Here is a 22,224-nt window from a genome sequence, read left to right as displayed (position 1 = left end):
GTGGATTACTCTTACTGCCTTTCTTAAATATTGAGGACTATTACAACAGTTAGTCATTTGTTTTCAGTGTGAGCTTCTTCCGTGTATTACACTTACTTAATAATAACGAACTCCGAAGTTTTAATCCACTTCTAGTTTTTGCTCTTCATTAGGATTATGACCTAGGAATTCTGCAGTATGTGAATGTCTTATACACCAGAGTTCTTGCTGCCTGTGTTGAAGCACATTTCATTTTCATTACTTTTGCATATTTGTGTGTGTGTGGTCTTAATTTTTTTATTTTTCATTTATTTATTAATCTATATTAATATCTTACTGTCGGAGAAATCATTTGGACCAGATTATGAACGCAGATGTTTTCGCAGTTTGTTGTCTTCGACTTGCACCTAGATATTTACATGGGTCGTATGAGAGACCCTGGTTCTCAACACAGCATTTTCGAAAACAGGTGTGGGAAATGCTGCCGGGTGTAATTTTGCTGTACTGGTGCCAAACGCATCATGCACTTCGGTGCACCAGTGGACCAATGGTGAAAACGTTATTGGGGTTATAAATATAAAACAGAAAATTATATGTGACTCAGCTCTGTCTTTATAGCGTCAGTTAGCACCTAGAAAAACCTTACTGTTTATGTTGGTAAATTAAAAACAAATAAATTAAAATGATATTTCGCTTCTACGTTCACATAACAGTACCCAAGCGAGAGCATGCGCTACCTAATTTGTTCCAAAACGCCGCACGTATTACCGGGATATTTCCGGGGCTTTTTCCTCGCGTTCTGTTGGTGATAGAAACGTAGAATCAAGTGTTTTGAACAGCCGTTGGGCTATGGACCGTTTGTATACCGATCAGAAGGATCGTCTTACTGCAACTATCATACTGTACAGAGTCCAAGTTCGAATATCACGCACTTCCTGCAGCTTAATCAAATGGAGCAAATCGGTTGGTTCTTTTTCATATTACATGTTGTCTGTAGCCTTGAGGGCTTATGGAGACACCATTTAGTTCATGGGCTGTTCGTGACAAAACACGAAAAACGTATTTCTTGGGTACCAAACCCGAGTCGCGGATTCTAAGGCGGCTATGCTCAGCGCATGACTGAAATTCTTATAATGTAATCATAAGCTTCCGATATCGAACAACCTTGGATATTTTCTTGATATCTCTATCCGTTACCGAGCTACAGGAGTTCAAATTTACCCTACTTGCACAAATAAAACACGCACGTGAAATCCGGTGTGAGGCGATAACGCAGCACGATACGTTGCAAAGGGTCTCCGTTACACAGACCAACGAAAAAATTTTTTTGAAAAACTTTTTTTACTTTGATAGCTGATCTTTATAGATTTTTATGAGCTGAATCCAAATCTAGCCTTAGTTCTTTTGTATCACCTACATTTTTCAAGCAATATGCTTTTCATTAAATAGTATAAAAATCCAATGCTTTACGGTAAACGGGGGAATGAATGAATGAAACGCTTTGTTACAACATAAGCATGGTCTGTATTTACAGTAAGCTACTTAAAACAATATGTGTTAATAGAGGTTTCTCGTGTCAGCTTGAATTGGTTTATATTTTCTTTCTCCTTTTTCTTTGAAGCTTCTTGTGTAGCTTTCTCTACGATGAGTCACTTGCTGAAGTGACCAACGGTAGTTCCCCATCATGTTGGTGTTCCAGCGGTCTTGGTAACGTTTTTTCATCACTTTAATGTCCTGGTGAAAACGCTCTCCTTGCTCCTCACTAATATCTCCCATATTCTCCGGGAAGTAATCAAGGTGACTGTTCAAAAAGTGAACTTTCAGGCTCATTAAACATCCTAAAGTTTTAAACTTCTTTAACATTGTAAATATAATAGAATCATATTCTGGATCTTTTTCGTGTCCTAAGAACTTTGTAACGACTTGCTTGAATCATACCCATGCTTCGTTCTCATTTAAGGTCATTGTGGATTCAAAGTAACATCAAACATCAATTTTCTAATATCAGGTCCGACGAAGACGCCTTCTTTTAGCTTAACTTCTGAAAGGTGTGGAAATTTTGGTGGAGATACTTAAAACATGGTCCATCTTCAGGCAAAGCCTTTGCAAATTGTTTCATTAGGCCTAACTTTATATGTAGAGGAGGTCGGAGTACGTTTTTTTGGATCTACAACGTTTTTACGTAGAATGTTCTTCTCACCAGGTTTTAAAGACTCTCTCACAATGGTTCCAATGGCTCTGAGCACTATGGGACTTAACATCTATGGTCATCAGTCCCCTAGAACTTAGAACTACTTAAACCTAACTAACCTAAGGACAGCACACAACACCCAGCCATCACGAGGCAGAGAAAATCCCTGACCCCGCCGGGAATCGAACCCGGGAACCCGGGCGTGAGAAGCGAGAACGCTACCGCACGACCACGAGATGCGGGCCTCCCTCACAGGCCAGTTCTTTCTGCACTAGTTCTGATCCCTAGTCCTGCTGTCCCATTCACACAAGAATCATGGAAATTTGGTGAAGCCACCTTGCTGACCAAGTAGCATGCATGTTACTTTTAGATCGCCACATATCATCCAACCATGAGCGAGCAGAATAGACTATTTTATTTAGCACTGTTTCTAGGTTTTCATAGCTTCCTTTCATATGTATAGAATGTCCAACATGTATTGATGCATACAGGTTACCATTGTGTAATAAAACAGCCTTTAAACTTCTTTTGGATTAATCATTATAACAGCCTCCAGTCTTCCTTTTTGTATTCAATACCAGACTCATTCATCAGGCCGGGAATGTCTGAGCCGCACACTAAATCGCCTTCTTGTTGAAAAAGCTTGGAAAATTGCATATACATGTATATGCTGGTTCCAACTGCCAATAAGATCTTTTCTTTTAATCTAGAGCCAAGCAATTTAGTTTTTTCTTTCGTTAAGCCCAGATCCGTAACCAAATCATTAAGCTCGGTCTGAGTAGACAGTTTGGGCTCTAGACTTTCTGTATTACAATGGAGTTCATCATCATCTGGTCCACCAAAATCAGGTTGTACATCAGAAAATACTTCTGTTGGAATAGAATTTAAATCATCTGGTGGTTCAGGAACCGGCAAATGTACACCGTGCCCTGCTGGTGGGATGGCGGACGGAAGGTTAGGGTAGCTTATTACCTTCTTGTTTTTCGAATTATGACCAGTAATGGCAACACTGCAAAAGTAGCAATCATCAGAATGATTTCTTGGCTCCCTCCATATCATAGGAATAGCAAATCTAAAGGCTTTTTTTCTCCTTTTTGGACCATTTTCTCAGATCTTCAACACACACATAACATGTCTTATGCAGCGCCCAAGATTTATCTCGTTCATCAAGTTTAACTCCAAGGTATGATAGGTAAACCCTTTTCACAAAGTCTGTAATGTTTCTTTGGTGTTTCTTAATAACAAATTCACCACAAATATAACAAAAACTGTCAGCAGAGTTTTTACAACCACGATTAGACATTGTACTGAGCACATGTACAGGAAACGGGAAAAGGAGGTTAGGTTGACAGTTAACAAAACGCCATCTGTTAACACAAAAATGGGATCGACATTTTTTTGCCAGCAAATAGTTTTTCAGCAGTGCTACCAACGTCATCTACATTCATTACACCTTCTTTTTAAATTATGTTAACTGTATAAAAGCTTTAAAATTCTTTAAAAATCGCTTAATTTAATAAATTTAACTGTAAAAGTGAAGAAATGGTGGGTGATACAGTTTTTTAAGTACCATATTTGGATTTACCACCCTAAAACACATAAAAATAAGGTATTTTCAGCAAAAACGTTTTTCCATCGTTGGCCTGTGTTATCATCAGATGGGTTCTGGTAGCCTCATGTTGTTGTAGTACTGAACCACATGCAATATTTTCGTGCGTATAAAATCCGGTCTGAGGTGTGAAATTACATAGTTCTGCGGTATTTCAGTTTCACATGACTAAGCTATCAAAATCTTTCTGCCACATAAAATTCTTTTCATATGAGTGGCATCTCCTGCTGTAGGAGGGAAAAGAAAGGGAGCAGCGGAAAAATGCTCCTATCGAAACACAAAGTAGGCAAGTATGTTCCTGTTTATTAAACACTCTGACTGAAAAGTCGGGTACCAGCTGCATCATTCTACCTTCCTCAGCACCTTTACAAAGTTTTCCAAAAATTTTGACAGCTAACATATTCGCAATTATTTATGCTGAGAGAGAAGGAGACAGTGGCTGTGGGAGAGATATGGAAAAGTAATAATTACTGGAAGATAGTACATAGTGGCCGTGGTTTAGATAGAGCGAAGACACTTTCAGAGCAAGAGAGTGACACAGTGGTAGTGGAACATAGTTGACAATGACAGAAAAGTGCTACGAGAAGGGTGAAGGAGATAGCGACAGTGAAAGAGGAATAAAGAGAAGGAGAAAATGGAAGTGGGTGAGAGCCAGTGATAATGAGATATAGAGTCTATGACATTGACAGTGAGGAAGAGAGAGGTAGTGACAGTGGAACAGACAGCAGCAGTGGGACAGATTGAATGAGATAGTAGCAGTAAGAGAGAGCTAGAGGGTGACAGTGACAGTGAGAAGAGGCAGTAGAGCGATAGGACCAAAGATACTGTAGCTGAGAGACGGGGGACAGTCACAGAGAGGCAAAAAGAGGTAACAACAATGAGTTGGGCTGAATGAGTGACGGAGAATGGTGAAGTGGGAGTGGGTGAGAGGTGAGCTGCATGTTAAAAAGAGCGCGAATATGTTTGCATGCCAAAATTTTTGGGAAAAATTTTAAAGGTGCTGAGGAAAGTAGAATAGAGAAGCTGGTACCCTACTTTTGACTCAGTTTTATTAATAAACAGAAGCACATTCTCCTTCTTTGTGCGCTGATAGGAGAATTTTTCCACTTTACGCATACACTCCACAAGTTACCGAACGATGTATAGCGGTGGGTAAATGATTCGAAATAATGGGAGTTAAATTCTCAGCAAAGCACAACACCTTCTTTGCAGCATCTCCCGTCACTATTTTTGTTTAACGTTTCTATTACGCTCTAGCCTTTCCTAAGCAACTCCGTGACGAATTTAACCGGTTTTCTTACCGTCCTTCATAACTCATTCGTTTATCCAATATGGTCGCAGGCCTACGAACATTACACAAGAACTGGTCCAGCGAGTGTTTTGGTTGCTCTGATAAACATGAGTATTACATCCTCCAATCACACGGCTGGATGTATGTGATCATTTCATCTTAAATCGCTGTGGACTAATGCCCCTATGTATTTGTTAGTGTCTGATCACCGACGGGCAAAAGATATAGAATAATTTATCGCATTATATTACATGAACTGTTTAATGGTGAGAGTCAGCTGTCAATCTATTCACCAACTGCTCACCATATTCATATGTTCTTGCAGAACAATTTTCTTCCTACGTTACTTCTCTGTAAACAAACTCGTATTTTTTCCATAGTCTATGGTGCAGAACTATGTCAAAAGCTTTCCGGAATCAAGGAACAGAACATCTACATTTGCTCCATCGGACATGGACTAGTCATTGGATGTCACCCGTGTAGCAAATCCATCAGGGACATATCAACCCTTCTAAAGCTCCAAGTGGACTGTTGCGAAATGAAAATGCGAAGGAACAGCCGTAGCTAAATTAAGACCAGGCGCACCTCACTGCATGAGAAAAACGGACCGTCAAACATGCATGGTTGTCAAAAGTCTCATGAAATCAGCGGAAGGAATGACTCGTGATTTCCAAAGTGCCAAAGTGCTGCCAGCTAACACACTGTGTGTGCGCAGGGAGTTAAAAGAATGGGGAACAATGGTCGAACAGCCTCTCCTCAGTCACACATTTGTATAGTCAGTGCTAAGCGACGCTTGAGGTGATGTACAGAGCGATGTTCAAAATGGCTCTGAGTACTATGGGACTTAACATTTGAGGTCATCAGTCGCCTAGAACTTAGAACTACTTAAACCTAACTAACCTAAGGACATCACACACATCCATGCCCGAGGCAGGATTCGAACCTGCGACCGTAGCGGTCGCGCGGTTCCAGACTGTAGCGCCTATAACCGCTCGGCCACTCCGACCGGCACAGAGCGATGTCACTGGACAGTGAATGACTTAAAACGATTGATTTAGGGCGATGAATCACAGTACAACCTGTAGCGGCCCGAGCTATGGGTTTGAGTTTCGCGAATGCCAAGAGAATGTCACCTTCCATCATGTGTAGTGCCAACAACGACGTAGGGAGTAAGGAGTGTTGGAGTATGGGAATGTTTTTCGTGGTTAGGGTGAGGCCCCATTATTGCGCATACGAAAACGCTAAATGCGGTAGGATATGAACACATTGTCTACTCCGTACAGCAGACGAATAGTTCGTCGACGATTATTGTTTATATCAGCATAAAATGCACTCTAACACAAGGCAGCATCTATGAGAGAATAGTTTGTGGACAATAATATTTCTGTAATGGATTGGCTTCCTCTGCGCCCTGACGTAAACGCAATGGAACACCTTTGCAATTAGACGAAATGTCGACTTTGTTCCAGTCCCCAGCTTCCAACATTACTACCATCTTTGGTTTCGCCTCTTGAGGAAGAATGAGCTTACATTCCTCCACAGACATTCAGGTACCTCACTGAAAGGGTCCCCAGCAGAGTTGAAGCCGCCAAGAATGCGAAGGGTGTACACAGCCAGTATTAATATCCTCTGACAGGTTTTCGGACATTTTTGATCACCCAGTATATGTAGTCTTCTGGGTTACTGAACGAACGGGGAAGTTGAATTTAGTATGGTCGGTGCTTTCATAATCCGGTAGTGTTACAAAGGAGTACTTAGAGCTCCAAACAAGTTATCTTACACAAGAACAAATTATGTTATATGATTATACAACATGTTAATGTCCTGCAGTTTCGAGCATCTGTCATGAGTCAGAGAAAAAGATCTGCGATATAGACTTGCCTTTTGATTCAAGAACGACGATTAGACGTACTGTGAATACCTACTGACTCTGTGTACAACAAAAGAAACATCATTCGGTTCCTTATCGTTGGGGCGTAATTCGTAAAGTGGTACAAGAATTAAGGAACAGGATTAACATAGACTGTAGTGGTGTTGAATTTCTCTTCGTCAGCCCTATTTTAGGTTTTTCGTGATTTCTATAAACCACTTCAGGTGAATATGGAGGTAGTTGTTTCGACAACAACACGCCGATCCCGTTTGCACCCCTTCTCTCTCTACGGTCCCATATGTCGAAAAGGCGCTAAACACATAATTACATACCTTCCTTACTTTTACGTTGACTATATCGCTCCTTTCGGCAAATTAGCATGACATAAAGAATCTTGGACCGCCTTCGTAGCTGAATGGTACACTGGAAAATCTTTCTGTGTAGTGGTATGAAGCAAAACTCTTTTCAGTTCGTTATAAGAACTACTTGTTTGCTGATTTAGTGAAATGTGTCCCTCGTACCTAACTTTTCTTCGATGAATGGGGCAGTTGCTGTTGCTGATGATAAGCCACAGCTTCCTTTCCTCTCCCCCTCCCCGGGCCAGCCGTACGTTCTGGTGTTAAATGGAGCCATGTGTGAAGAGAGGGATGGAGGGATATGTGTGAAGCTATCACCAAGTGATCCACTAAGTTAACTACCAGTGGAAAAATATGGGATCACCTTACCATTACACACAGTTGTGATAGACTGATACATTGGAATGTGGCTTATTCAGTAATTAATGACTGCTGAGCAATGTACCATTATGTTGTTGCTACTCTAGTTATTGTTTTTGTGTATGGGGTTGAAGATGAAGTAAAACACCAGTTTGTAGCCGGCCGCTGTGGCCGAGCGGTTCTAGGCGCTTCAGTCTGGAACCGCGCGACCGCTACGGTCGCAGGTTCGAATACTGTCCCCGGCATGGATGTGTGTGATGTCCTTAGGTTAGTTAGATTTAAGTAGCTCTAAGTTCTAGGGGACTGATGACCTCAGATTTTAAGTCCCATAGTGCTCAGGGCCATTTGACCCAACCAGTTTGTAAATACAGATAGGCTGCTTTGTTATCAAATGCTTGAATCTGTCCAATTCTTCTGCAGAAGATATGCCAATTGGTTCCGAGAGTGTTAATATCGAATTGGATTTCTAACACTAATGTTCTTATTTTGTTCATGGAATCGGTTGGAAAAATAGAACTAAGAAATAAACGTTCTGAGCTGTTCCATAAGTATTTAGTAATATTTAAAAAAGCTGCTGATTCAAACAGTTCATTGTGTCATATTAAGGATTATACTGTAAGAAAATTATTTATTCATGTTGACATCTTGATAGTAACTGAGCAGCAAGCTAGTTGCAAAACCTATTTCGATGATATTTAGTTACTTTGTAAGTGGTACTGTACAGTTTGTGCGAGCTTATTGTCTCTAACTAATGCCTTACTGTAAGTGCTATGCAAAAAATGGAATATGGTTGAGGTCGCTTCATTCGGTACGGAAGAACCCAGGTTCGATTCCGGCACGTTCTGTGATTTTTTCTGAGGTGAAGAGGTCTGAGACGGAGTCTACTGAGGCAAAATGAGGAGAAGAGCTGCGTCAATAAAGAAGCAGCGGCATCATCATGACTGATCTATTAGCAATAACGGCTGACTGGCGTCATGCTTATTACATGTCCCATGATCATAGATCGCTGCTCGTACTGCCCGTTAGCCAGCAGTCAAACAGTCGGAACAAGTCTAAGACCTAATCCTTGAGTGGTGTTTTCTTCTTTGAAGAGTCTTAAATACACCAAGGAACACACTGAGATGCGAAGCTGAACTACAGTGCTATGTACAGCCTATCGACGTTTAGTTCCCTTAGTTGTAAAGGAGTAAAGAGAGGGCCATTGCCGTAGCGTGCTAATCTAAGTGGCACAAATATGGCCGTGCAGTGCCCACACGCGCAGGCATGTGATAGATAAGGCTCCTTACGTGCCGTACGAGAGTACGGAGAAGCTCTGCAGATGTGTTATATTTGTCATGCAAATTCTAATCCGGTTAGTAAAATCGATGAAATTTAACGTGAAGCATTTCGGCTGGCACAGACAATCAAGTGTTAGTCAAGTATTATTTCTTCTTAGGTTTATCTCAGATCTTAATATCCAAGCAGCAGCGCAGGAGGTCATTGGAAACTGGCCTCTGGTTCAGCTCTGGCATGGGAGGTATAAGATATTAATAGTGTTCTTCCAGAAAGTAACACCCTGAGGTCATTTAAGATAAACCTCTAAACTTTGGATGGTGCGGGCGAACATTAACTCGACTCTATGTGACTGCTTTACTGTTACACTATTACCCCCAGTGGCAAAATAGCTTGTCTCCTAGTGATATGTTTAGTTTCTCAACCTCACATCGTGCGTTAAAAGACAGGCTGAGGAGGACAGGAGTATGGAATGTATGTCGCTTATAGATCACTTTCGACGGCTTTCAGATTGCAATAGAAATCTAGTTTGATATGAATAGTAATTTTTACTGTACGGAGTATTGGTCTGGTAACATTTGCAGGCGAACGCGTGTTTAGGTGATGACGTTTACATCCAGCCACTGCTCCAGTCCGTCTAAGCCAGCTTACTAACACCGCAGGCTTTGCTGCTTGCGAGTAATTTACAATATAAAAGATTTACGTATCACCACATTCTCCGTGATTGAGGGAGACGGAGAAGTCTATTGATACTTAACGGTGTAATCACACCGCAGATACTCTTCTTTACGGTCCTAGCAACCTGCAATTATCTTTTAAATTAATTTCATCGGTCTTAATCAAGGGGGAGCAAGCTCACCTCGTAAGCGATACATAAAGGCAAGCCGAAATGTAAGTTAATTGCGTGTGGTTTACACTCACATAACTGTGCAGGAGCAAACAAGTTTTCGCAGACGTGTGTCTATTTATTAAAACCACAGATTACTTTAGTAAGAGGTGTTAAGAACTAATTATCAACTAGTAATTATTTCGTTAAAAAGACGAGTTTCTCCGCTAAGAGACAATGGTGCGCTACAGTTCGCTGTTATGACCACTTAATTGTTATCTGCTCAGTCGATCGACATTTGGTAGTAATAGCACGTCGTAGCTCATTTTATTAAGACATAATGTTCGTTTTTACTGTTGTATTTTGATTCAAACAAATATTTATGAGCACAGAATCGTTTTTAACACCCTCTTCTCCACGGACAGTTTAGGAGCTAATATGTCATTAATATGGTTGATTAGTAAGGAGAAGCTTTATCATTAGTTATGGCGTAACGTGTGGACGAGACTTCTTAAATACTCGACAACTGCGTGTTTTGTACCAAATACTGTTGTGGTTGCAGCACCTGTGGACTTTATTGTTCCGGTAAGGTCCTGACAGCGTAATACAAATGCGCGGAGAAGAAACCACCATTTTAGCCCCCACTACAGATGAGAGTCATGGCGACGGCGTTGAGTAAGCAACTCGGTTCTTTTCATTTCTCTAATTGTACTCGTTTCTGAGACACGAGAGCATCCTGAAAGGTCGCAGTCCCGAGAAATGTCAAAGGTCAATTAAGTGACGTACGTAGTAGCGGGTTATTAAAACTACGAATAATTGTGCGTCTGACTTCATAATTAGCTGCCACAGCTCACAAAGTGAGCTACAGTGTTGGGCCCACCTAAGGGTTAAGTTATTTTTTTTAATTATCTCATATCACGGTACCCTGAGAAGCAGCGTCCGTTTGCGCATCTATCGTTGTTGCCATTATATGGTCAGACAGGTGTTCCAGAAGTTTCATCGCATTTTAACCAATGAATCTCGATTGGTGGAATGATGCAACTTCTACAGATTCATTTGAAAACTTTTTTTATCAGAGTTTTGAATATTTACACACAGTCCACACTATTTTTGCGCAGAGCATCACAGTGCATAGATTAATCATCAAGAAGGACAAGAGACAGTGGGGTAGTTTTATTATTCGTTATTATACTCAATCGTAGCACTCTTCCAGTTACAGTTTCATTTCCTAATTTACTAACAAATAATGAACTGTAGGTGCTGGGCTGAAGTAGTTCTAAGGTAGGATTTTGGAGTGACGTTACTTACTTTTACATGTTGTTTCGTCGTCAGCTATGTCATCTGTGTCGAAAAAGGTGCAGGATAAGAAATTGTAATCAAACTTTAGAAGGAGTCAAGAGCAGACACCTGTAGACCGAATTTAACGTGACTAACAGGGCCGAAACATGTGAATTTGAAACAACAATTTTTAGTTCTGGGCGACACATAAATGAAGATACTTCAGCGTCAGGTCATTGGCTACGCACCTGTCGTATTCTGAATTCCACTGTCGTTTCAGGCATCGAATAACTTCCGGTGGTTACCAGAATCACTCCGTGGTTTCATTATTTCTCTAACATCAAAGTGATTTACAAACAGTACTCAAACCATGTCGAAAACAAGTTGGAATTCAGTGCTCTGATAACTCAGCTGGTAAGAACATCGGCTGTGTTTGAGTTCCAGTGCGGTACACACTTTTAATCTATTAGCAAGTTTATCACTATCACACAGTCCACAGCAGAATGGAACATTAATTCTGGAACCACGATGTAACGGCTTTAGAGATGATGTCTTATTAGTTTCCTTCGTTTATGACACCCTTCGCAAACACCAGACATTGACTGTTATCACTTCTTTAACTGGTCGACTTAGTAAAGTGGCCAGACATATTAAGTACTGTGTTAGTGGAAGAATTAAGTAAGACAAATGTCTTTAGAATCCACAGCTTGCATCAGACTCGAAGATCAGGTAGGGCGTCGGCAAGGCAAGCGCTTATGTGATGCCTACATCCTCAAGGAGGAAATTTGGGCAAGTTCTCCACTAACATTTGAATTATACGCTAATTGCACGCGTCGAACACCAAATAAGTATTGAACTATACGAAGGGTGGTGGGATATGCACTTACCTCCTCCAGTTGCCCTCCGGATAATTGAAAATAGTCGCAACAAGTTGGACAAATACCAATGTCAAGAAAAAAGGCACATCTTAGCCAACTAGCGTTCTCATAGCGGAAAAGTCCACCCGGCGTAGAAGCAGGCATCATGAAATTAAGAAGAGAGAGCTAAATACTTCACAAAATTTCAGTCCACGAAAATTGTAGTAACACAACTCAAAGTAAATGGCTTCTGGCTTTTCGTCCATAGCCATAATTCGAAAATGTGTTACTTGGAAGAAATGCCTTTTGTAAGAGCAGCAAGTATTTGCCGTTTCATCACGTACAAAATTTGTTATAAAACATCTACATGATTACTTTGCAGTTCACACTTCAGTGTTTGGGAGAGGGTTCGTAGAACACTCCAGTGGTCAGTTTTTGTTGTCGTATAGCACGAATGTATCCGTTCCATACACTGACGCAGGCGTGTTCGGTGGTGTCTGATATACATATTAAGACGAATAAAAGTTTCTAAGAACTATGTTCAATAATTGTCTTAATGGAAACCACATTTGATACGGACATACTGGACAGATGTCTTCATTATGACAGTTGAAGCATCATTATTTTATATACTTCCGCAGCAGTACGCTTTGTCAGTAACGTTTCTGTATGATTTTTTGAAAATAAGAAAGTAACAACGATTGGGTTATGAATTTCTTGGTGCTGAAACAAAATCACAGTGAAGTTTGAACGTTTGACTACTATGTGATAGTACGGTACCCTTGACTTAGGTGGTTCCTGTTCTTTTTATTCTTCCAAGCCGTCCAAAAAGTATTATTCTGTTGGAAATAGAAGTATTTGTTAGGTTCTCGGTTCCGAAACGTTCTTGCTAATTACTTATTTCCTTCTCATTAACTCACGATGTAGTATCAGAATATCTTAGAAATTTATGAACTGTGATTTATGTTTCTAAGATTTAAATGATTATAAGAAAGTCTTCAGTTGTTTTTAGACCACAGATACAGATTCTAAAATCTAGTCAGTCTCCGACAGTCCTGGCAATATGAAATTTATTCTCAGAAATCCTGCCTGATAAGGCAAAATAATATCAATTTCAAAACCTTAAACATGGCGCGAAACAGCAACTGTGTAAATCTGAACAGATTGGAAAAATCTGCCAGCTAGTAGCAAAACAATGGCTTATTAGCCCTTGATCTAGGTTTCGATATTTCTACAAAATATCTTCTTCAGAAGGAGTGGGTCTTAGCCTCTGGCATGATGTACACGTATCTTACGCAAATATTTTATCCTGTGACTTCAATTACAATTTTATGTTGCCAAGAGCCTCTACCTGTGGGCATTTACTAGTGAGCATTCATTCTGAAGTACACTAAATGTAATCTGGCTGCTATCTAAAGCCATGGCTTGGGATATTTCTTGTTTCGTTAATTTTATATATGACAAGAGCCACTCGGCTTCAGCTAATCTAATGTACCATCATGTCATGTAACAAGGGCCACTCCTTCTGAAGAAGATACTTGTAGGAACATCGAAACCAATCAGAAGGGCTAATAAACCTTTGTTTTGCAACTGATTGGCTGATTTTTTCAATCTCTTAATATCAATTATTTTTTAGTTATATCATCAGTTCTTAAATGGCAATCTTACTGTGAATCATAAGGACGGACTTGGCGCCATGGATACATGTAACTAAAAGATAGTTGTTCGTTTCTAATTCCAACCGGGATGTCAATGATTGTTTTTAAATTTTAGTTATTTACAGTAATAAGTAATCGTGTGAAAAATATCAGGATTATTTCCTTTGTGATTTTATGAAGGTATCTTTCCTAACAGGATTGCATTCTTCTCAAGAAAATACTCTGGGGAAGCTAGAGACTAAAATAAATTAAAGACCTTCTTTTAGATGTTTATTCACGCTGTATATGAAGAATTCTGGTGCCAGAGTTACCCAACACGGTAGCCAGGTTTTAACACGACTGTCTACATTAGGAGGACGACGGTACCTGTAAAATGTTTCGGAGGTAACAGTGGGCTGCGTTTCTTCACATCAGGATAGTTTATCATCAGCGGACAGGTACGGAAATAAGAAATTTGGAGCGGCGCCGTGCCGGGAATGCGGAGGAAGCTGTGGCGCAGATATCGACGAGCGCAGAATGCGAGTGGCGTCCCGGTAATCGCTAATGGAATGTGACGTGCAGGGCTCCCGCGACACAATCCGCTTTCGTTCCGTGTCGGCACGTCTCTTTTATTTCTGACTGTTACATTTTAGTCGCAGCCATAAGCAACAAGCGCCGCTTTTTTGCTCGCGCTGCTGCGTCGGCTCCGCCGCAGACGAGCCGACTTATATTTATTATTACGATGTGCAGCAGTGGCGTGAAATCGGAAATTGAAGAGTCCCTGGCGTCGCTCGGGTATTGTCTTGCAAGTGGCCGTCTGGAAGCCGAACAAACCGCTGCTTCGTTTTATAACTTATTTGCTTAGCGGCCGTGGCCTTTTTGTAACATTACCGGAATTTATAAGTCGTGTTACGGCCAGGAATTACATCGCGCTTGCTGCCGGCTTGGCTCGGTGCACATCCCTCGTGGTAATATGTTCGTGAGCGCGACATGCGGGTCAATTAATATCGGGTCGTGCGACTTCATTTTGTCACTGCGCTCACGCCACCGACTGCTGCTTTCTTATTGATGTGTGGGAGACCTTTTGTAGTGCAACCTACAAGAAATTCCTGGTGGGGCTGCAACTTTATGACTTCCGACCTTCCGAGCTGTACTTTCAGGAAGTATTTCAAATGGTCGGCTCGGCACAGTGATTCTTAACCAGCTGGTACGGAGTTTGAAGAACTCTCCAGTATTTTTTATTCATATTTCAGAATATTTTCTGAGTCACGCTGATAAGTTGACAAGGTGGCTTTAAAAAGCTCGTATGTAGTTTCCTCCCTCCTCTTCCCTACTAAAATCATGAAAAACGTAGCAACTGATCTACCTGTAATGACACTGCACTTGTACCTCAAATAAAACAAAAATGTTTAAATTTGAGCAACTAAACCTTAACTGCAAGTCCAGGAGAATGTGGCAGACGGAAAGTTTGTCTGACTGGGGATTAGTTATATGCGTGGTTATTAGAAGCTCCAAAACCCATTTATATGTCTATCCTGGTTGCGTAAATGTTTGCTAACGGAATATATCGAAGAAGCTATTGAAATACATCTGCTTTTCTGACACTACCTATGAAAGAGACTAAGACTTCTATATTACAAGTCAGTGCTTGAGTATGAGCACGTTAAAATAATTTCTGGTGTGTGCGCTATTGTCCTACGGGCTTCGACATTTCGATCGAGCATTGCATCGACCTTATCTGAAGACTTCTAGATGCTCGTCGATATCCCAGCTTTTGAAACAGGATGTCTTTTTCAAGAAACTCCTCCATGGTGTGAATGAGCTGCATAACAGTGTTTGAACCAAGGAAAAAAATCTCTGACAGTGACGGAAATTGAACTCGGATCTTCCGTGTGGCAGTTGTACAGGGACACTGCCTAGCCTTGGAGACGGGCCATTAGCGTGTTACTGTCCTTACCACTAACCCTTACACAGAGATCGGCCAACATGGAAAGGTTCCTGCTATAGTCGTCTCATGGTGTAACTTACATGTGTGACAAATATTTCTGATTAGTTCGATTCTAGACCATCCCCGTCATATTGAGCTGGTAACCTTGTCTTCAATGGACGACACGAACACGAATCAAATTCGTAGTTCAACGTCACTGCAGCTTTTTTGTTTCCCTTGGCATTAAATTAGAGGTGAGCGGGAAGTAAGTACCATTATTGTGCAGGCGACAGCATGGATTTAGTCCCTCTTCCGATGCCGCTATGTCTATTTGCACGGACTTTTCACTGGGTTAACTTCACTCTAGCAATTTTAAACACAGAGTAGATGAGTCTTATTTTCTTCTTGTGCATTAATCCGAGATATACCCCTGTCTAAAGTACTGTGATGCATTTGGGTGCACATCTGTTAATATATTTATACGAAAAATCTCACAGTTATTTATTTAGTAAAGCAGTTTTATGGTTAGCTGATCTTTTGAACTTGGGCGGTAGTCCATTTTAACATGTTTCTGAAATAGAATCAGGACAAGTGTCCATGACTGTTTGCCATAAGAAGATCTGAGAACTTGTTATCACTTATACTGACAGGGCTGATTTCACCACGAATTTTGTTGTGAAATCACGCTCTTCTATTATCGACTGTAATTAGTAAGGAATGTATAAAGAGACGACGTCAGACCTCTCACTGCTCCTCACAAAAGCTCCGAACCAGACTAAGTCGTTCTCATTTCAATTCTCAAAGACGTCTTTGTGATTAAAATTTCTATTACCAACAACTGGGTGTTACGAAATAAAAGTTCAGCATAGAGTTACTCTCAAAGATTTCCGTCAGCAACATGAACCTTACCGCCAGGGGAAGGTCAAACACTGACGTTATCTTCATGATACAGAGAATGCGTTGTAATCAGGGAAATACATATAAGGTACCTACACTTCTATGGACCCCTATGTAGGATGGAGGACGACAGACTGAATAAGAACATTTTTGACTTACTTAATACAATCAAATTAAAGACCAGTTGGATAAAAGAAATACAAGAAGACCTGCACCAACAGAAAATTTCAAAAGAAAAAAAATGAAGGTCATAGAATAGTTCAGAAGTAAAACTGAAAGTAAGGAACCAAAGAAACAACAGAGAAAATAGGGAGAGACGGACGGAGGAAAAAAACACAGTGAATTAAAGAAGAGGTTTCAGGAAGAAAACAAAGGAAGAAAGCTGTGATTGAGTCAAGTTCACACGCTCTCCTAAACGTTTGGAAAAGTGTCTAATACACTTGGTTGTACGGCTTTTTGAAGAAGTTGCGCTGTTTATGTTCAAGACAATAAAGACAGTTGTATGTTTTTAAGGAGCAGGAATAATTCTTTAATCATCTTTTGCCAGTGTTTGCTCTACCATAATGAGATACCGGAAACAGCACGCCCTAAGATAGATACTGTCTGTCAACGCTATCCAAACAACATCTTTTCCTCTTTGGAACTTTCAAACAATGGCGTTGCAACGAATATGAGAGGCGAAAGAATGATGGATACGTGCGTGAAACGGTGCAATTTCAATACGTGGAAAATGGTAGTCTTCTGTCTCAGTACTTGACTGAAATATATGGCGACGCTATAATCGTATATCTCCGGTAATCTATCTTAATTAGCGAAGTGTAATGAAGAGGGTGAGGGTTAACAGGGCGCCAATCCCTACCGCAGATACAGCCACCCCTTAATTGATATTTAATGTTGAGCTTACACCATTTGCGTGAATGCTGCTGACGGAAGCAAATTTTCGGAGCGGCTTAATGGTTCCATAGATTCCGTTCCCGAGACAGGGAGCTGTGTTTTCATTTCCTGATCTTTCGGCAGTCTTATTAGGTTAGTGATGGCATTCGCAGTAACAAGCTTTCTCCCTCGCGAAATAAACAGATTCTGTGACAAGCGCGAGACGGCTTTAGCAGGCATGCCGCAAACAGCGAAGGAGTAATTGCAGCTCTCACGTTCTCCGGAAATACCGTGTGGATGTGCTCTGTACTGATTGAATTAGTATTTTCTTAATATCTTCTTTTTAGCTCAGTATTTATTGTATGTAGGACCAAGGCACGGGATTGATTCCCATCCGTTCGTTCTCACAATATCCTTTGCGTACGCACTTAAGTCTATAGCAGATGTTAGAGAGCTTCGCTACACCAGTTGATAGGTTCCTGGAATAAGAAAATTTGATAATTATTTATAAGCTGACATAGTAGGTAAAGACAAGTTGCAGGTGGAACGTACCTCCATGTACTACATTGCTGTAGCTCTCAGGGCAAGTCAAAGAAGGAAAAGAATTTACATTCTCATAGATCTCTTAAGGATTTCTTGGTATTTGGGAAACCAAAAATTCTGGCTGTTTTGTTCTCAATAAGGTAATTAAAATACAAGTAGATACATAGAAATTAATTTGAGTTTCAGGGTATTACGATGAAATGGCTTTGTCTAGTGACTGAAATTCAGATCACTATATAATTTCATTCGATAATACATCTACGTGCAGATGTATTATAGGTACAGTTGCTGAATTATTTGATACGGTGAGCAACTTTTATTCTTAAATGTGTTGTGGACATCATTGTCGTACTTACCACCCTGTCGTATTCAGCTTCTTCTAGAGGTAGTTTCCATACAGATTTTACATATCTCATTCTATTTACTCATCTTTTTTATCTACTCCTGTTTTCTACATGGCATATGTAACAGTGTTACCAGTTGACGTAACGTTAATCATGTTTCATGATACTTCTTAAATAAAGCTAATACTGTTTCGAAAAACGCACTCTTGCAAAAGAATATAGTCATCATTATATCTCACACTACGAAATAGGTATACAGCTGCAGAAAAACAGCATTTCAGAGCTTTTGTTATTCATCAGCTATATACATCACAGTTTTCATATCGTAAAACATACCTTGTTCCGTAGTGTGTGTGTATGTGTGTGTGTGTGTGTGTGTGTGTGTGCGTGTGTAAGTGACACGAAATCTCCTAACTTTCGATACGGATGGGAAGAAGTAACGAGAACACGTTTTTCTGCTTTGTCAAGTAACCATTTTCATTAGCTTCATGAGAATTTGTGCTCTTCTTTCTCCTGTTACAGGCTGAGAAAAAGAAATTATAATTCCATGGCTGGTGAATATCTTTGAAATTTACAGTCAGTCACAGACATTATTCCTAAGGCAGTCGTTCTTTTCTAATTTACTGAAGCTATGTGGGACAGGGACTACTGCCTGGATCTTTGCTACAACTTTACGTCTAGTTTAAAAGCAGAACAAAGTGTAATAAGCTTGAGGGTCTAGCGGATGTTGAATGGCCAGCCGGGCTCACCTTACGTGAAGAGAGTTCATAGTTAAGAAGCTTCAGTCGTAATAATGCTAAGAAATTAGAACTGCCAGATACAAGCTGAATATTGACAACTAATGTGAACAAATAGTCACATATAATATATCAAAAAATGTGCTAGTTGTGTATCAGAATATTGTTACAGAATACTAATTACAGAACACATAGCAAGGTACGATGTAGGACACGAAGAAATGACTACATTAGCTGTGGACTACGTCTCTGGCTCCAGTAAACTTTCAGAGACGCGGACCACAGACTTGTCGACCAGTTGCTCTTAAATGACGCATATCTCCTACTTCAGTTAGTTTTCGCGCATTTCATCCCAAAAATATAGTGGATGCTTTATGCGAGGGCATCATAATAATACACTACACTGAAAAACGGAGAATGAATGAACATTAGTACACGTAAATGCTAGTTTCGTTCCATGTTACGCTACAGTCTAGGTCACATGCAATATCTTACTGGACACCATTAAAAAGGGAAGTAGTGGGGCTGATACATCTTTGCACTGGATATCTTTCTTTCTAACGTGGAGCACGAAATTTCAAACGCAGTTGGACCAGGACTCTGTCTCTGATCCAGGCCTCGGCCCTCAGTTTAATTATTCATGTACAAGCAACACGGATATAATATGATAATACATCTCACTAACTCAGCTGCCGAATCAAAGATACGCACTGGAAATAAAAATGTGGCCGCTCACCATCGATGTGCGGAGAGCTGACGATATACTATATGGTATTAGGACACTTTTGGGAAGATGTCTTCCCCTCGTTTTAGAATTTTCGTGGTTTAACGGAGACCAATTCTAGTCTCGAGATTGTTTTGATATTTGGCGTGAGCTGGGCGAGGTTGGTTGCGCAGGAGCGCGTGGTACATACCTGCGTCTGGGTGAGGCCTAGGCTAGCGGCGAGCTCTGCGCGCTCGGGCAGCGCCAGGTACTGCGTGCGCTGGAAGCGCCTGTTGAGCTGCTGCAGCTGGAGGCTGGAGTAGATGGTGCGCGGCTTGCGCATCTTCTTGCCCTTGCCGTTCACCCGCAGCGAGCCTTCGTCACCGCCGCACTTGTCTGCAACAAACAAGAGCCGCTCTTCTCCTCCGTTTCTTGCACCAACCGCCACTCCAGCCATCCTCGCTGTATTTGTGCCTAGCCTCGACATCTTACTCTAAGATTTAGGGCTACTCACTAAACAATAATGTCATCAAAACTCTTTGTTTTCTTCCAGTATTAGTGATGTGCATTCGGCTGTAGAGCCGAACTGAATTACGACGACACCAGTAACGTGCTGCAAACGCCAAAAGAAGACATGCGCGCAAAAACGGTCCAACCGTCAAATGTAGAGATAATTGTTGCCATTGGTTGCTGGGTACGGGAACTATTAAAACTGACATTGGTCTCGCCCCTAAATATCACATTAGGACATTCAAGGGTGAGACCAATGTCAATTGCGATAGTTCCCATACTCAGAAACAGGCAACACTTATCTCTAAGTCCATACATTTGCCCGTTTTTCCGGGTATGTCTTCACATCTCTGGGACAGTGGCTATCGAAATAAAAAATGGCTCAAATGGCTCTGAGCACTATGGGACTCAACTTCTGAGGTCATCAGTCCCCTAGAACTTACAACAACTTAAACCTAACTAACCCTAAAGACACCACACACATCCATGCCCGAGGCAGGATTCCAACCTGCGACAGTAGCGGTCTCGCGGTTCCAGACTGTAGCGCCTAGAACCGCTCGGCCACACCGGTCGGCTATCGACATAAAGTTGTGGGGAAATTCTATTAAACAATGCTTGATGTCCGGAACTCATTTTACTACTCTCATCCGTCTCATTCGCCAGAGCTTGAAAACGCTGCGGGAATGTGCGTCTCGCGGAATAATAGTACAATATCTGAAAAACAAATGAGCCTCAGAGGACGCGCGGGCGCCGGGAGTCGAACTCAGCTATAAATAGCTTTGCGACAGGAACAGTTGTAAGAAGGCTGTTCAGGCTTTTATGCTGGTAATGCCACGTAGCGCTCTATATGAAAATCACTGGCTGTGCTGTGCGCAGTCTGTGGCTGGTTGGCATTGTTGGAAAATTCGCTATTGTAATTTGGCCAGTTGGATGTGAACAGCGCGTAGCGTTGCGCAGTTGGAGGTGAGCCGCCAGCAGTGGTGGATGTGGGGAGAGAGATGGCGGAGTTTTGAGAGCGGATGATCTAGACGTGTGTCCATCAGAGACAGTAAATTTGTAAGACTGGATGTCACGAACTGATATATATATTATGACTTTTGAACACCATTAAGGTAAATACATTGTTTGTTCTCTATCAAAATCTTTCATTTCTTAACTGTGCCATCAGTAGTTAGAATCTTTTATGTAGCTGGCAGTATTGGCGCTCGCTGTATTGCAATAGTTCGAGTAACGAATATTTTTGTGAGCTAAGTGATTCATGAAAAGTATAGGTTATTGTTAGTCAGGGCCATTCTTTTGTAGGGATTAGTGAAAGTCAGATTGCGTTGCGCTATAAATATTGTGTGTCATTTTATTGATGATCAGAATAAGTAAAGAGAGAAATGTCTGAGCACGATCAGTTTTCCTCAGCTGTTTGAAAATCAAATAACGTAAGAGGTTTATCAGCACAGTAATTCACTAATTTTTCTAAGGGCGTGTTTCACTGTACTTCGACAGTCTGGTTGGGGTCCGGGAAAAGAGCAAGCATAACGACACATTCTCGCAGCATCTGAACGAGACGGCTGGTTCGGTCGCTGAAAAACTACGCATAAAATGGAATCAACAACTCGGCTGTACACCCGAAAGCACACCATTTATCAGCGACGCCGACAGAACCTGAGATATTACTTTCTAGTGTTACTGGAATGCGTGTAGAAGAACTTGGGTGGCCAGTTCACAGTCAGTCAATATAGTGTCAATAGTGTCAATATAGTGTCACTTAGAGTAGAATTAGTATTTTCTGCTTGAGACACAAGCGCAAAACATCCAGAGCATTTGCTATTATCAGTGCTGCCAGACATCATACCTCGTATTACAACATTACAAACTTCAAGTACATCGATATAGTAAGTTAGGGTTCTGGAAAAGCGTACTGCGTGTAATGCGTATAACGACGAAATACGTTACAACGCTACACAGAATGTATGATAATTAATAGCGAAAACTGACAAAAGTGTACGATAAAATAAGCAACAATGCCCCAGTAAACATAGATCGTCATTAGAGTGAGGCATATGAGTTCGTACTCATTTTTGAAGTCGATAGTATGTAACTAACTTCACATTAGAAATGATTAGCAAATTGCGATTAGTGTTCCGCATCAGCTATAGAATATTTAAGAACA

The 22,224-nt window shown here is 41.0% G+C and overlaps 1 protein-coding gene across 1 annotated transcript in view; it reads right to left on the bottom strand.

Annotated features, from left to right (window-relative positions):
• The window catches only part of LOC126470731 (homeotic protein distal-less-like), a 297,046-nt gene that overhangs the window by 209,951 nt on the left and 64,871 nt on the right, over positions 1-22,224 (bottom strand). Inside the window, exon 3 of the mRNA XM_050098735.1 lies at positions 19,762-19,946. Within this exon, the coding sequence (XP_049954692.1) occupies positions 19,762-19,946 (185 nt within the window). The remainder of the gene's footprint in view (positions 1-19,761; positions 19,947-22,224) is intronic.

Source organism: Schistocerca serialis, chromosome 3 (assembly GCF_023864345.2).
Source record: "Schistocerca serialis cubense isolate TAMUIC-IGC-003099 chromosome 3, iqSchSeri2.2, whole genome shotgun sequence".
Lineage (NCBI taxonomy): Eukaryota > Metazoa > Arthropoda > Insecta > Orthoptera > Acrididae > Schistocerca > Schistocerca serialis.
The sequence above is the reverse complement of the archived record's forward strand: the minus strand, read 5'-3'. Positions and strand labels throughout refer to the sequence as shown.